The sequence below is a fragment of the Heptranchias perlo genome, chromosome 24, assembly GCF_035084215.1.
Source record: "Heptranchias perlo isolate sHepPer1 chromosome 24, sHepPer1.hap1, whole genome shotgun sequence".
In the NCBI taxonomy this organism is placed as follows: domain Eukaryota; kingdom Metazoa; phylum Chordata; class Chondrichthyes; order Hexanchiformes; family Hexanchidae; genus Heptranchias; species Heptranchias perlo.
The window spans coordinates 23936054-23953664 of NC_090348.1; the positions used below are offsets into that span (position 1 = coordinate 23936054).

At 40.5% G+C, this 17611-nt stretch overlaps 1 protein-coding gene across 8 annotated transcripts in view; it reads right to left on the minus strand.

Annotated features, from left to right (window-relative positions):
* Nucleotides 1–17611, minus strand: part of LOC137341620 (bromodomain-containing protein 1-like) — a 48522-nt gene that overhangs the window by 13959 nt on the left and 16952 nt on the right. For 4 of the 8 annotated variants that reach the window (XM_068004908.1, XM_068004912.1, XM_068004907.1 and 1 more), the window contains exons 2-6: nt 14777–16161; nt 7543–7699; nt 6253–6447; nt 5989–6117; nt 3888–4200 (exon numbers count right to left, since the gene is read on the minus strand). In XM_068004908.1, coding sequence (XP_067861009.1) covers nt 3888–4200; nt 5989–6117; nt 6253–6447; nt 7543–7699; nt 14777–16143 — 2161 coding nt within the window. In that variant the 5' untranslated portion in view covers nt 16144–16161. Of the gene's footprint in view, nt 1–3887; nt 4201–5988; nt 6118–6252; nt 6448–7542; nt 7700–14776; nt 16162–17611 lie in introns of those variants that run through there. The other 4 variants (XM_068004910.1, XM_068004911.1, XM_068004913.1 and 1 more) reach the window with 3 other exon arrangements.

Genomic DNA, 17611 nt, shown 5'->3' on the forward strand with positions numbered 1-17611 from the left:
GGAAATTATGCCCAAAGCAGAAACTCTACCCCATGGAGTTTAATTAAAGGCTGGCATCAATACATCAACATTGATATCTTCTGTTTTTTCATAATTGTAACAAATAGAACATTGTTTTAACAGCAAAGCTTTATCTACAGGTGAGGTGCCTGAAGATTGGAGGGTAGCAAATGTTGTGCCTTTGTTTAAGAAGGGCGGCAGGGAAAAGCCTGGGAACTACAGACCAGTGAGCCTGACATCTGTAGTGGGTAAGTTGTTAGAGGGTATTCTGAGGGACAGGATCGACAGGCATTTGGAGAGGCAGGGACTAATTAGGAACAGTCAGCATGGTTTTGTGAGAGGAAAATTATCTCACGAATTTGATTGAGTTTTTTGAAGGGGTAACCAAGAAGATAGATGAGGGCTGTGCAGTAGACGTGGTCTACATGGACTTCAGCAAAGCATTTGACAAGGTACCGCATGGTAGGTTGTTACATAAGGTTAAATCTCATGGGATCCAAGGTGAGGTAGCCAATTGGATACAAAATTGGCTTGACGACATAAGACAGAGGGTGGTTGTAGAGGGTTGTTTTTCAAACTGGAGGCCTGTGTCCAGCGGTGTGCCTCAGGGATCGGTGCTGGGTCCGCTGTTATTTGTTATTTATATTAATGATTTGGATGAGAATTTAGAAGGCATGGTTAGTAAGTTTGCAGATGACACCAAGATTGGTGGCATTGTGGACAGTGAAGAAGGTTATCTAGGATTGCAACGGGATCTTGATAAATTGGGCCAGTGGGCCGAGGAATGGCAGATGGAGTTTAATTTAGATAAATGTGAGGTGATGCATTTTGGTAGATCGAATCGGGCCAGGACCTACTCCGTTAATGGTAGGGCGTTGGGGAGAGTTATGGAACAAAGAGATCTGGGAGTACAGATTCATAGCTCCTTGAAAGTGGAGTCACAGGTGGATAGGGTGGTGAAGAAGGCATTCAGCATGCTTGGTTTCATTGGTCAGAACATTGAATGCAGGAGTTGTACAGGGCATTGGTGAGGCCACACTTGGAGTACTGTGTACAGTTCTGGTCACCCTATTATAGAAAGGATATTATTAAACTAGAAAGAGTGCAGAAAAGATTTACTAGGATGCTACTGGGACTTGATGGTTTGACTTACAGGGAGAGGTTAGACAGACTGGGACTTTTTTCCCTGGAGAGTAGGAGGTTAAGGGGTGATCTTATAGAAGTCTATAAAATAATGAGGGGCATAGATAAGGTCGATAGTCAAAATCTTTTCCCAAAGGTAGGGGAGTCTATAACGAGGGGGCACAGATTTAAGGTGAGAGGGGAGAGATACAAAAGGGTCCAGAGGAGCAATTTTTTCACTCAAAGGGTGGTGAGTGTCTGGAACGAGCTGCCAGAGGCAGTAGTAGAGGCGGGTACAATTTTGTCTTTTAAAAAGCATTTGGACAGTTACATGGGTAAGATGGGTATAGAGGGATACGGGCCAAGTGCAGGCAATTGGGACTAGCTTAGTGGTATAAACTGGGCGACATGGACATGTCGGGCCGAAGGGCCTGTTTCCATGTTGTAACTTCTATAAATAGGGCATTGTTATATTTTCTGTGTGATAGGATCTGAATTTTTTTTATTTCATGCATATTTTTATTTACTAAACATATTAGCATTTGGATCGCATGTTACCTAAAGTAAAACTATTAGCAAAATATAATCCCTCAATACTGCTGTGATACTACCAGTTGAAGTGAATCATGAAGTACAGGATGTATAAACTATCACATCCTACCTTGAAGCTGCTCAGCCAGAACTTTGTTTTATTTTGGATTTTATTAAAATAATTGGTTTCTAGTATTGTTCAAAACAAATTGCTCTTTTGTCAACATACCCACATGTAAAATTAGACATTGATACATTTAACCTGGACTGGCAAAATCCAAATCCCTTTCCCACATTTAACCTGGACTGGTAAAATCCAAATCCCTTTCCCATCGAAAGTAAAAACAAGTGTCTCGGATTTTTGCAGGGCTTCTCCCGATTGTTCACACATATCTCTGGGGAGACAACCAGGCCATTTCTCAAGGGTTTCTGTCACAATTACGGCAGACGAGCGGGAGAACCCTTGTGGAAATTCCAAGCAAATTAGTTAATTTTTAATGCTTGACTAGGTTTGTTTCTAGGTTAGTGCTCCAGAAATATTGCTGGTATCTAAAATTTTTTTAAAAATGAACAAAGTGAATTATTGTCCTCATTAAGGTGAGGAACGTGAGCTTAGGGCAAGAAGAGAAAATGTTCTCACTTCATTTTGCCTTCTGTAGCAGCATCAAGCCTCTCAGTTCTATGTCACTTATGACACATGCTAGATGTAGCGTAAACCTCTCTCCACACTGCTCTAAAAATCTATTTTTGTCTTAATCTCAGAAGGGTGCCTTGTTACAAGCTGAAACTTTCAGCCTCGTAGAAGGTTACCTTGTGGTTTCTGCTCCAAACTGCAGGTCGTTTTGTGTTGTGGCTTTATACCGTTAGTAGGTGAATTGAGCCTACTCACACTTATTTCACTCAGGAGCCTTAATTTACAGAAATATTTCATCTAACAGTTTCAGCTAGATTTTAAAAAGGCTCCAGGACGAAAGGACAGTGGGTGAACTCAATTTAGTAGCCGATGCATGCCATTTATATGGTATAACTTTTTACAATTATTATTGAATCCGTTTTACATGCTGACAACTGGTGTTCTAGACCCAGAGAAAACACACAAATGGGTACCTTGCTGGGCTTCTTCTGGCCCTGGATCCATCCACCACCTGCTTTCCTGGGAATGCTCGACATGTGCAGCCTGGGGTTAAATTCATGTCAGGGTCGGAATGACATCAGACCCCCACTTTTGAATATTTGAGGCCTTTGCCTGCCTGCAGTGTGAATGGGGAGGCAAGTCCTCTGTCCATATTTTAACCCCCAGCATGCCCGTTCTCATTAGGCATGGGGGCTGGAGGGGTTTAAAAATCGGGGCTTATATGTAAATTAGGGTCCTGTTCCTGGTCAAGAACCCCTCTGCCAAATTGAACTTTGGGAGCGCTGCATTCGTTCATTCTAAAACCCACCCACCAATCCTTGGTGGCAACAGTCGGGAAGGAGGCTGCATCAGTGTTAGTCATTTTAAACTGCTTGTGACTTTTAGATTTTTGGACCGGCAGGACAATCTCTGCCCAGGGGCTTGTGCACAAAATTACTCTGCCAGCATGAATGTGCTGCTCAGTCTGCCATTGGGGCTGGAAGATAAGGAGGAGAAAAAGCAGCATGTCACATTGGAGAGACCTGGAACTGCTGGGAGAACTTCTCCTAGCCACCATCTTCACTTTACAGCAATGACAGAGCTATGATTAAAAACAGCCAAAGTCCATCTCCCCATTAAGAGGTGCAGGCTGCCTTTAAAAGGCATCACTTGCTGCCCGATTGTCTCCTCTCTCTTCCCCACACCTTGCACTCAATGAGCTGCCAATAAACAGCTCACTGAAGCGCTAGCAGCTCACCAATAATCAAAGGAGGCATGAGTACCAATTTGGTCCATGCCTCTCGCCGACATCATCGGGCATATGTATCAGCCACCATGCCCATTTCACACCTGTTTTCAACTCAAGTTGAATTTCACCCTCAGAGAAATTGTGATCACACATCTCCAGGAAAAATCAGCTGTTGACCAGGGAACAATCATATGCTGGGAGTTATTTGTCCAAGGAAATAAAAGCACACACAGAATAATATCCATAATTCTACATGCTCTATCCAAATCAAGTTGGTAAATTTTGTTTTGTTGATCAGCCTACAAAATAATAGGCAAAGTATTGCAGCAGTGGATCAATACAGTCCTAGGAAGCAAAAATAAAAATAAATACCTTCTTCCCATGTCAAAGCTTTAGTTGTTTCACTCTTTGGTGGTTCAGGCAAATGCATTGTAGTTTCATAGTCATAACCAATTCTGTCAGCTTCGCGGCGAGCCTGTCTTAGTATGACACCTCCCTGATCTCTCAATCGCACAGCTGCTCGGTAAAATATGGTGTCCTTTGCATTATATTTCATACAGTTATCTATAATGAGGTTAACATCAGCTTCAAACTCATCCAGATTATTATAACCATGATCTTCTATCCTCTTTCTCATTGTGGAGAAGTCCATAGCGTGTGTTATATGATCTAAATAGTCCGGAACCTGAAAAATAAAAACATTTTTAGTTAATAATGGGTTTTTCTTAAGTGTCTCAAGTACAAATATTAGCTGACTGCAAAAGATGCTAAAAATATTTTAAAGACATGTACATCTCTGGCAAACTAAAACTGGTTTCACAAACCAAGTTTTAGAATATACAAGCATGAGGCACAGAATTTGTAGATTTTCTAGAAAGAGAGCCAGGAGGACTACTACATGGTCTACTTGCCCTGTGCCCAGCTGCCTTACAGATGATCACTTAAATCCAGTCAAGAATACATTTATTACTGCCATCAACTATGGAGAATGCTGTGGGAAGTAGGACATTGTCCTCCTATCACCAGTATGTAAGGTTTAAGAGTCGAGGCCTGGTCAATCCTTATGGTTTGGGACAGGGGGAGTGGGAAAAGAACACTGAGTGAACAGACTCAGCTGAAGTGGTTGCATAAACAGTATCTGTGTCATTGTCCTACACTGCCCATGAAAAGAGTCAGCCTGGAGATGGAGGTATAGTCTAGGGATGTCAATTAAAACTCCAGTGCACATGAAGGAACAAGATAGCTACTCCATTTCTTTTCATTGGCCTTTTGTTGATAGTAGAATTGTAATTTTTTTTTGCGAAGAGAATTCTACTACCTCTAGTTTTTTTCCCTCCTCTTGCCACTTATAGAAATCATAAAATAACCACTCAACAAATTACAACATATAAAAGTAATCAGGTAACAAAAACTCATTTTGGGGGTGGGGATGTTCAACTTGCATCCAAAATGGTACCTAAATGGTACCAGGGATGCAGGACTTCAGTTACATGGAGAGACTAGAGCAGAGAAGGTTAAGAGGAGATTTAATAGAGGTGTTCAAAATCATGAAGGGTTTTGATAGTTTCTCCTTATTTACTCTGTTTCCAGTGGCAGAAGTGTTGGTAATCAGTGGACACAGATTTAAAGTAATTGGCCAAAAAACCAGAGGCGACATGGAGATTTTTTTTTAGGCAGCAAGTTATGATCTGGAATGCACTGCCTGAAAGGGTGGTGGAATCAGATTCAATAACAACATTCAAAAGGCAATTGGATAAATACTTGAAGGGGAAATATTTGCAGGGCTATGGGGAAAAGGCAGGGGAATTGGACAGCTCTAAGTGGGCAAGGCATCGCCGATGCCCACCTAATGATGTTGGCGAGAGGCACAGACCATTTTCAGGTTTGTGCCTCAACTCCATGTGATGGCAAGCTGTCAGCATTATTTGGGCTGGTTATTGACAGCTCACCCATTCTGGGGTGGGGTTGAAGGAGGGCAGGAGAAACACCATTTAAAGGCAGCTGTACCACTTAAAAGGGAGGTGGACTTTGCTTGTGCTGCATGTTTCTGTACCTGAACATGGAGAATACAGTCAGAATGAGTACTGCAAGGGCCCCAAGATTTTCAGACAGCACCATGAAGGTCCTTGTAGAGGAAATCAGCAGGGGGAAGGAGGTCCTGTTTTCTGCTGATGAAAGATGGGTGCCAAGGCAAATTGCCCAGCAACAGTGATCAGAGGTGGCTGAGCAAATGAATGTGCATAGCGTCCTCAAACAGCTCTTATTGTGGGGTAACCAGCTTCCCTTCCCCATCTGAAAGTATACAGCAATTCATTCAGGAAAATGTATGAATTCTATTACTCATAATTCTATTATGAATTCTATTACTCATAAGAAGCCATATTAAAAGCAATCTTGAGTGCTTAAATGGAAATAACATGATTATGGCCAAAACAAAGAACGGACTCTTGTAATAAAGTAGGGAGATCCTCACCTCTTTCAAACTCACTGGCTGAGCAAATATATGTGCTGTGTCCTTCTCCTGAAGCTGCTCCAAAATTGAGCGCAACATAACTGTCAATGGTGTTAGCTGAAGCTCCATAGCAACCTGCTGAACTTTGACCTGCCAATATTTAATTACACAGATTTAAAAGAAAATCACCAAGAGCTAAAATATAAATCACAAACAAAAATTGAGTAGCATCCATTAAACCAAAATGATCCTTTGAATTTGACAAGAATGGATATTACACAATACCTGTTCACGTTTTAGTTTTTCACGTTTGCGAATAAGTTCAACCAGTAATCGTGCTCTTTCTAGGTCGTGGCGTAGCCTCTGCCAGTACTTCAGCTGCTCTTTCAAGCCATTTTTCTGTTCGTCATTTGTTCTCTTTTCCAATCCAGGAGGAAGGAGAAGGGGGGAAAAAGTTAAGAATTCAGAAAAGAATTTTCTCTGTAAAAAAAATAATTGACGAATAACTATGGTAACAGTAATGGATTCAATGTATATGAAAATCATGATTGTTTGTTACTAATTCTCCCTTCGTTCCTACACGTGAAGTACTTTCTTTCACAAAACTGTCTTAGAACAAAATCTACAATCCCTTCCATCACAAGATCTGATTCCTCAAGGAAAGAAAAACTATTATATATCTCACTGTAGAAATACTCTTAGGGCTCAATAGTCATGAAAATAATCAAAAATGCATCAGAGTTTAGTTTTCTACAGAGATCAAGAAAAAAACTTATGCTTAAGAAACAGTTGGATGAAATCCAACTGTAAGATTAAGTTTTATTTATCTAGTGGCCAGCATTAACTAAAAATTAATACAAGCTCAATGAGTTGGTAATCAATTTCCTGGTCTCATTTTGGCTACTGCTCCAGACCCCAGCCCATTACTTCTATCTTCCTTTCTCATTCTTTTCTTTTTACACCTCTTGGGACCTCCTCTCTTGTCTCCTCCCTTTCTTGTTACCGTCATGCCTCCATTCATTTCTCCCCTCTCGGATACTTCGCCCCCACCCAAAACCATACCCTAACCAGTTATAATTTCTCTACCTTCTTACTCCTGCCTGCCCTCCCAGGCTTGATTCCCTCTTGGAAGCCCACAGCTTCCTGTGTCTCACTGTGCATTCTCTAAAGAGCCCATCGAGGCATTTGTTGCTTCCTGCTTACCAGCAGCAGTCCCAAGTGCCCCATTCTCTTCTTTCGCCAACCTTCCTACCCAGCTAACTTTGCCAACCTCTTTCCCGCCCTGCTCACCACAGCACACTTCAAACATGCTGTGCCAAAGCAACCACATCTTTTAAAAATCTTGCTATTTTGTAATATTAGCATATACAGCTTGCGTTGGAGTATTGAATATCTTTACAGTTTAAACTCAAAATGGACCCTGTGGGAGTCAGCCAAAACAGGAAACAAAAAAGTGCAACTTTCTAGATCAACTACCATCCCAAATCAGATGTATCTGTACTTTTTCCAAAAACAGCCTGTTTGACAAGTCTCAGTAGTGAGGGAAAGGATAGAAAAACAATGCATAATCTATACCTGTTGTGTATTTCTCGGAGACTGCAAGTGTGACTGTAAACGTCGAAGTAGAGGTACACCATTTCTTGATTGTCGTTTAAGTGTCCAGTAAACATACAACCTCTGTATAAACTGTTTTTTTCGTGGCAATGACACCTGACTCATTATTTTGTTTAGCCTGCAAAGAAAAGAACTTGTTTTAAAGTAGTTATTTCAGACAATATAACAGTCATTAAGATGTCTTGGGAAACTAAGTCCAAGTGGTGAAGATGCTTTATTTAATACTGCACCCTATTTTCTCTTTACTAATTATTTTAGATTCCTTTTAGTCAGAGCACATTCCCCAGTATTTTATTCTGTGTGGGCAAAATATATTTTGTAAATGTTTATGGATTCATTTAAACTAATAGGAAAGTACTGGAGACTATAGTGACCATTTTGGTAATCTTTTGTACTACAAATCCTTTCTCTTACTAGCAGAAATAAAAAAAAAGCCGTGGACAACTAATAGTTTTCGTATAAATGTATCCAATAGAACCATGAAGGAAAATGTGAATATGAGGGGGGAAAAAGGAGGTAGAATGAAAAAAAGATGCTTTTTGCATGTTACGTTTAACTCAAAAATGTAATTTGAATGTTCTTGTACACATACTTGTTTAAAGTAGGGCTCTTAAGGAAAACCAGACTGTGCAATAAAGTTTCTTACTCTACAGCCCAGGTCTGGGCACAGCACAATACTGGGAACACAATTATTAATGCACAAATCATAAGAATAAAGCATGCAATATTTTACATGTTCAGACTCATGCAGTAAAGCCACTAGTGACCACATAACATGACCAGGTTTGCTTAGGAAAAATACTGCTCAGTAATGCAAGACAGATGTGACTGCTATATGCCAGCTAATTAGAAAGATTCACTAAGGTCCCAATATAAATCAATTAAAATTTACTTATAACCAGTTCGACTTTATATCTATAACATAGTCCTGTGTGCTATGAGATTACTTATCTGACATCCAGTCTTGGATGAGCCGCAAATTTCTTCCAGCTAAACATTCAGTAGACTAAAACCATAGTCATTGGCCCACAGCACAAACCCAGTACCCTTACCACCAACTCCATGCCCATTACCCAGCCACTATCTCAGGCCACAACATCCTAATCAAATGTGAGCTGAGCTTCCAACCCCAAATTCCCTCCGTCACAAAGACTGTGAACTTCCACCTCTAACATGGACAGTCTCCTCCCCTACATCGGCAAATCTGCTGCTGAAACCCTCATCCACGCCTTTTGTCACCTCTGGACTTGATTACTCCAATGCTCTGCTGCTTGGCCTCCCATCCTCCACCCTTTGAAAACTACAGCTCATCCAAAACACTGCTGTCCATATTCTATCCCTCACCATGCTCATCTTCTCTTTAAGACCCCCTTAAAACCCACCTCCTTGACCAAGTTTTGGTCACTGCTCAGCATCAATTTATTTATTTTTTTTAAACATGTCTGTGAAGCACCTTGGGATGTTTTTCTACATTAAAGGCCCTATATAAATGCAAGTTGTAATTTCAACTACATACATGTGTATTGCTCTGTTGGGGCTTGTCAACATGGTAAAGCAACTACAGATGTTAAGGCTAAAACGACACACATTTATGTTACAGAAACTTAGAGTCCTGTTCATTAAAACATTTCTTTTTAAAAATGGAGGAACATCTGGATCAAATGACTATACAATAAAATAGAACTTCTAGCTGCTTAATTATGAAGCTATTAGATTTTCTTGATAAAAGTATTCAGTGGTTAGAAAGGACCTGCAAAGAATGTCACAGATCTTGAAATGGGGCATAAGCATTGAACAATGTCAACATAATATCTGGAAGATAGATAGACTTGCATTCATATAGTGCATTTCATGACCTCAGGATGGTCCCAAGGTACTTTACAGCCAATGAAATACTTTTGAAGTGTAGTCACTGTTGTAATGTAAGAGATTTGCCTGAGTTAAGGTCTCAGAGGCTGGCTTTGGAATGCAAGGTGCATATGCACCAACCAAGATTCCTTAGAAGAAAATGGAGTCAGTGACTAACCATGAACATAATGCACTGAAAATAAGTTTATATCATCCCCATACCTACCGAACTCCTTTAAAAAAAAAATCACTGGCATTTCAATTGCCCATTGAGGGTATCCAGTGAATGGCTAAGTCATACAAACAAGGAACATCCCTGTACGATTCCTGATTTGTGCTGAGCTGGTTGACCTCAGTCAAGGTGCAAGTACAGATACTACAATTGATCTTAATAACTTCTAGTTAAGGAGGGGAAAAATTAGCAAAAATTCCCATTCTGATCATTATTACACTGTAAATTCACATGTGTAGATCAGCTTAATACAGGGTGGGGTCGGGCTACAATGTCCTCATGGACCAAATAGATTGTCAATCCACCCTGCCTTTTTGCTGAAGTAATGGAGAAACTGTACCACAGCGAGTAGGTAATTTGTTCAAGAGGAGGAAATAAAAATGGACATAACATACTTCTTAAAAAAAAAAGTATATTGAAAATCAGGAGAACTTTCTCCTGTGTCGTGACCACAGCGTGTGACTCCTGCCAAATTAAACAAGAACTTAAGATACAGGTCATAAGGCTTTATTTATAGAGGTGGAAATGACCATCTGATGTAATCACAGCAGAGGTCTTAAAGGTACAGCGTTCGTTGTGTTTTCCCTCTATTTTAATGTGCAGTTGAATAATTGAACCTTGAAGTACCACTGCAATTTTTTTTTTTACTATTAAGCAAAAGTATGAGGGTGGGGAGGGAAGAAAATGCTTCATTATTTGCCATCCAGCTAATTTTACTGTTCATTACAATAGTCAAACTGTCCCATCAATAGTATTTATTCTGCCCCAGATAAATATAGTAGACTGTTCAGTGCCCAATTTTGTTACAATTAAGCTACATGCTCAGCAGATGAAACCTCCTCGCACTGAAGGTAAGCTTTTCTTTCATGACAGTCATAGAAGACAGTCTCAGCCAAAAATGAAACTAAAACCAATACAACACTGGTAATGAACCAGACAAGATATGCAAAGAAGAAACAAGAAATTAAAGATTAAAGATTAGATAGAGTCGGAAGTGCAGTGTTTTGGATGAGACTTTAAACTGAGGCCCCATCTGCCCTCTCAGCTGGACGTAAAAAGTCCCATGGCGCTATTCGAAGAGCTGGGGAGTTCTTCCCGGTGTCCTGTCCAATACTTATCCCTCACCCAACATCTAAAAACAGATTATCTGGTCATTATCTCATTGCTGTTTATGGGACCTTGTGTGCAAATTGGCTGCTGCGATTCTTTCATTACAACAGTGACAGCACTTCAAAAGTACTTCATTGGCTGTAAAGAACTCTGGGACGTCCTGAGGTCATGGAAAGGCGCTATATAAATACAAGTCTTTCTTTTCTTTAAGATCATAAATACCAAATAAGGAGAAAAAAGGAAGAAAAATTCAGTTAGTCACAAATTACACATTAAAAATAGCATGAAAGGTTAAAAGGTCTGTGCATGTGCACGTACAAAATCACGTTCTGGAATTTTCTTGCTCGCACTTGTGCAGAAATTATGCCGAAATTTACACTGGTTTCTATGCCAATTTTGCAGGCAGGAATTTCCTGAGAATATGTTAGCATACACCAGCATGTAAAAATCAGCGTAAACAATCAAGGACTGAGGAAAATGCAGAACATTTTCTTTAAGTTCCACTTTATCTTATTAATGTTATGAAAATTAAGTTTAAGGTCATAAACCATACTTTATGCACATTAAGCACAGCATGTTTAAGAAAATGCAATTGTGGAAGCTTTTCCCTTTTTAATGTAACAGATTCTGATGCCATAGAGAAGCATGCAAAGATATAGAAAACACAGTGCAGGTCTCAGGAGAAATTTAAAAAATTGCTTAAAAAGCTATAAAACACCAGAAAATAATGATTACCGGTACACTTTCGGGCATAAAATTTACACCCATTCAGAACAGGCGTAAATGCAGGAAACTTGCATTCTCTGGTCTTTTGCATGGGGGTGGAGCTATATTAATGAGCCAAGTGGGGTTTCAATAACTGAGGAATGGCACAAACGATCGAGGATATTCACACAGTGATATTTCGGCGAAAATCAGTAACGAGCGAATTTCCTTGGGAAGTGGCATAACTCTGCTCTTATGCTGTAGTTACGCCAAAACTTTGCAGGAAAGTCCGGACCAGAGTTTTAGCTGGTCCAGCGAGACATTAGCAAAGTACATCTTACTTTACATCCTCGTAAAATGTAATTAGACCAACGGTACAAAAACATTTAAAAGCAAAAAAAAAATTACATATGACTTTTTGTACCATATGAGTAGACCTAATAACGTATGATTTTTTTGCTATTATTACTGGGAACTGAACAGTATACTGTATTTATCTGGAGCAGAAGAAATATTTTAATGAACAGTAAAATTAGCTGGATGGGAAATATTGATGCACTTTTCCCTTCTTCTCCCCCCACCCCACCCATACTTTTGTTTAGTAGTTTAACGAAGATTAATGTCCCAAGGAGTTTCAGAGGCGTAAGGAAAAATAAAAAGGGTACCAAATCAAAGATGAAGATATTAGGAAGGGTCTCCCAAAGCCTTGTCAACAAAGGTGAATTTTAAAGAGGATCTGAAATTAGGCAAGGGAGGTGGACGGGTTTAGGAAGGGGATTCTAAAATGTACGACCTAAGCGGCTGCCAATGGTGGGACAAGGGGGCAATGTAGTACTGGAGGAGGTTACAGAGATTGAGGGGGGGGGGGGGGGTCCAAGGCACATCAATACCCCAAAGGGCAACTTTTAAAAAAAATATATATTCCCTTATGCCCATGTTCTCTATTGGATTACAGCTATGATACCTTTATAACAATATTAAATAATTTTCAAGAAATGAATGTTAAGAGTGAAAAACTTGCCTGCTATTTTCACTGGACACTCCATCTTCTCAAACCAAACAATCCCTATACTCAACTCACCAACTAAGTCACAGTGCAGTAACTCTGCTACACAGCAAGTACCAGTCTGGGAGTGGGTTTCACAGGCATTCTGCGAGGTGTAGGTGGAGCAACCCATGTGTTCCTAACAAGTTCGCACCAAGTCCCATTCATCCAACACCCCTGTGCTTGCTGACCTACATTGGATCCTGGTCCACCAACAGCTCTATTTTAAAATTCTCATCCTCATGTTCAAATCCCTCCATGGCCTCACCCTTCCCTATCTCTAATCTCCTCCTCTGTGTTCCTCCCAGCTCTGGCCTCGTGCATCCATTTCCTGCACCACACCGTTGACGGCTATGCCTTTAGCCGTCCAGGCCTCAAGATTTGGGATTCCCTCTCTAAACATCTCCACCTCTCCCTCCTTCTTTAAGGTCCTTCTTAAAACCCACCTCTAACCAACTTTTGGTCACCTGTCCTAATGTCATCTTCATGGCTTGGTGTCAATTTTTGTCTGATTACATTCCCTGAAGCACCTTAGGACATTTTATTTTGTTAAAGGGGCTTTATAAATGTAAGTTATTGTTGTTGTTGACAGACATGGAAACTAGCTTAAAGAAATAGGAAAGCTTAAGGAGTGTACTTAATCAAATGATAAGTCTAATGCAAATTTATTTGACTTGTTTGGAAAACGTCAATTCCTTGTTATCATGGAGGGACACGAGCAGAGTTTCCTCGCCAAAGACCACTCCAGTTGATGTCAGAAATGTTCTAGTGACTCCCATTACACACAACGGGAGGTACAACTTCAAACTGGTTCAACAGATCTGGACTGTTTGACCTTGGAGAAACATTGCTGCCAGCTGAGTATATAATTGATGACTTCAGAGCAGACTAGCAAAGAAAAAAAGTGCTGCTTTAGGTTTTCGTTCAGCAGGAAAATTGTCAAATAAATTTATTTGTCGTTTCTTGTATAAAAGGTATGCCACTTAAGACATTACTTGTCCTTCAAGCACTAGCAACTTCTGTAACGCTTATTTTTGTTTTTTTGTCAGGGGGTTGGGGGGGGGGGGGGGGGGGGAAGGGAGGGAGAAAAAAAAAGAAAACTTTTTTTTGTATTTTTCTGTCCAGTTTGAAAGAGAGACACAAAGATCCAAGTACTCACAATAGGTACTAGTAAATCTCCCATCGCATTACTCATGAGTAATTTGGGGCATAGAGCTCTGTATAGATTACCTTCAGAGCTGATGATGTCATCGAGGTCTTGTAATGGTGTCTCACTGGAGTGAAGGGAGACGAGAAGCTCTCGGAAATGGGCTTTAGACCGACAAGGCTCTACTGGTGGAAGGCTTCATGCGCTCTGGATGGTAAACATTTGGGTGTCAGGGGGACATGTCACTGCAGTGCAGCTTGTGTATGTTGGAGGTGCCCAGTATGCTGGGCTGGGCAAAGAATTTTAGGAGTTTCCTAGGAGAGCTGCTTTGATCTCAGGTGTTGTTCTCCCCTTTTCTCTCTGTTACTCGCTGGATTTCTCTCCATTATTCTTTATTTTTCTTGTTACTTTTCCCCTTTCTCACCGATAATCTGTTCCTGTCACTCTCCCTCTTTTCTTTCTGTATTTCTCTATTCCTGCAATAAGAGCTGCAGGAGTGAAAGTGAGGAGCAGCCTAGCCTGCACCAGAGGGCAGGGCAAATGAAATCACTACAATGCACATGTCTTTGGTCTGCACATATACTCTTTGTATCAAATCGTAGTTGGGCTGAGCTCTGGAGTGCAGGGCCGTGCGTGGGTGTGGTGCTATCTACTACCAGAGGAGGGTGTACAAATTCAAGGCTGTTGATGTTGCGTGGAGTGGAAAGTGAAGAGATTGGAAGCAGGCATAGGGAAATTTCATTTTGTTCTATGAATTATTATTGCATTTTTCTGTGTTAAACGTCTATATGTGCCAGACAGGTTTTTTTTTGGTGGAATGTGATTAGTTCAGAAATAGTATGAGAGTTGGTTCTAGGATCTGATTGAACCAGTGATATAACTCCAATTGGCTGAGCAAAAAAGGTTGAAAGTGATCTCAGGTTTCCCAATCTGTTTGGCTTAAGGGACTCTACAACACAAACACAAGGACATAGAAGCATAATTTTTTAGATAGATATTACATTTTCTTTTTACTTTTCATTAGGTTTATTTAATAATCTACAGATTTCATCACAAAATTCCAAATGAAAATCAGGTGATTATTTACCAAGTTTGTGAAGACACTCACCTATCAGGCTGAATGCATGGGACAGATACTACAGGCACAGCAGTACATTTTTCAACTAAGAGTTTCCTAGCCTTCTTTGTCTTCTGCCTCGCCTTACACTTTGTTTTAGTTGCCTTGTTAGGTGAATCTTTTCTACATATGCCATTTTTCACTTCAGCTGGCTCGTAAATGTTTAGTGGCCTTCTCACGCACCCTGGAGGAGTGTGCACAGCACAAAAAGCAGTCTTTTTCACATTGAATGTTGTTGTTCCATTGGATGCAGTTTCTTTAACAGGCTCCATTTTCATGTACAGACCCGCTTGTTGAGCACAAGTTACATGGAATGCTGTATAACAATTTGCCTTATGGCACTGGATGCAAGCACCAAGCCCTTTCTGTTTGCAGAGGTAGCATGTCAATTTCCACCTGGCTGCTGGAATGTTCTTGACACCATCAATAGGCTCTATGAATACAGCGTTAGCAAATCCAACTTCAGGAACCCAAAGTGCACATACAACATGTCCCCACTGACCATCATCTGTCTTCTTGAAAGCGCCACCCTTATTTGGGCACAAGATACAATCAACCGGTCGAGAAGGGGATTGCAAACAACGACGGCACAACCACTGTCCTTCGGGTATATAAGGAACCCCATAGCATTCCTGATGTACTGCTAAGTTACACATGTCGCAAAACAATATTACATTACTGTTTTGACATTCTCCATCCATGCAAATACAACAAACAGCATCTTCATCAATTAAAGACTGAGGATCACCTTGATTAGAATTTTCAAAGTAAGATTCCTTCTCTAGTTTATCCATAAGGAACTCAAACACATTCTGCGAAACTGCACTCAAACCATCACTTTTACGCCTTTCATTAATCATTTCCAACCATGCATAATCTTCCTCATCCATATCGTACTCAACTTCATTATTGAGCTCCTCTGGGGATTTCTCAATGAGCCTGTAATAAGATGAAGGCCGACGAGGAGCAGAAGGTGGGTCATAATCTACTATTCTAAACCTGGGTTCTGGCAATGCATTCACCTGTGTTGGAGCTCCATGTGTATTCTGAATAGTGACATCCTTCTTTTTCACTTTATTAGATTTGTACCTTTTAGTCTTTATGAAAACAGGTGGACGTTCACTGTTTTCCTTGTTGCTGTTACATTCAACAATTTCTTGGGCAGTTAAGTCATCTTCTGAAATAATCTCCAAAGGATCATAAATACTGATCCTGTGCAGCCGGCCATCAATCTCCATTTCAACCATTCGCTGTGCTTGAGCATATGTCAGCATTTCACGGCTTGGCGAATGTTTTAGCTTGCATGGTGAAGCTGGACGCCTTGCTGTCCCTCGCTGGTGCCTTCCTTTCCTTCTCATTGTTAATAAGGAAGTATACTGAAAAAAAAAATCCAAGAGTCAAAAACAGCTATTGAAGTGTTATTAAAAATTAGGGTTAGGATGCTTAATAGATAGCTTTTCAAATAACATTGTTTCTTGCTAATTTTGCCTTGCTGCCTTTCTTCAAACAGCTGACTGGCGTTAGAATGTGCTACCACAGGCACTAGCCTGCAGTAACTTCTGAAGTGGCCGCTCTTCATGTACAAGCTGACAGTGTGTGTCAGCAGACTCGTCAACTGAGCACGTCATAACAGTTAAGCTCAATCCTATCCTCACCAAACATCTACATGTATGCACTTTCCAGAAGGGATCACTGGAAGATGATTAGAAATGGGAACACGTGTCAATTTTCTCCTTCCTAGACCATAAGCACAGAACCCCACTATAGTGCCCAATTGCTGCCCCATCTGAGATTAACTCACCACTCACTTACCAACTGAGCCATCAGAGGAGATTCAGATTATTTTTCTAAATTCCACACTAAAAATTTATTTATTAATTATTGTTACTGAGGTTCAATAATGATCTCAACAGATCACCCAAGTTCAGCTGCAAGCAACTTGAAGTGCCATGGAGAGGGGGTGCAATTCAGCCATTATACACAGATACGCTCTTTTTCATCCAATGACTACGCTTAAATCTACACACAAAAAGACAACTGCTAACATCCTATAGGGTGAAAAGAAGAGCACTCCACTTACATTGTTGTTTAACATCTTTAGTAGACTTTAATCAATTGCTTTCCTATCCTTGTCTCCTAAGACCTGTTTCCACAGTTCTAAGCCAGTAGAATGCCACAGTATTCAACGAGGATAGGCACAAATCACTTCAAAGCAAAAGATGTTCTAACCATACTTTCACAGAAAGAGCCTTGTACATAGAGTCAAACTATATTCACAGAATGAGGAAGATCATATCTACAGTTAAATAAGCCAATGTTAATTTTTGATTGACTACAAATACAAACAGAGTATTGAATACAGAGAGGGGAGTCTGAACACCAGCTATTTCAGGCAAAGGCAGATCAGACATACAATACCAATATACCTGGGCCATGAATATCAAAAAAGTCATCCCATAAAAAAGGTATTGGATAACATCCTACTGCTTATACCACTTCAGCCCTTTGCTGAATTAAAGCCTTGCAGTCCCCAGACACTTTACCTCAGACGAGAGATGTAACTAGATCATTTTTAAGAGATGCTACAGAATACACTGTTTAACCCTCTTGCAGGCACCAATTTTCTTTTGTAGCCTTCCTCCAGCTATCAGAGTGTTGTCGTTATAATAACCAGTAGCAAAGATGAAATTTTACTGCCCACTTCTTATAGCGGGCAAATCAAGTTAAAGCAGCAGATTGCATGCTGAGCTTTTGATTTGGGGGGGGGGGGGGGGGGGAGGGGAGGAGGAGGAGGAGAAAGAGAAAGAGAAGAGGAATCTTAACACA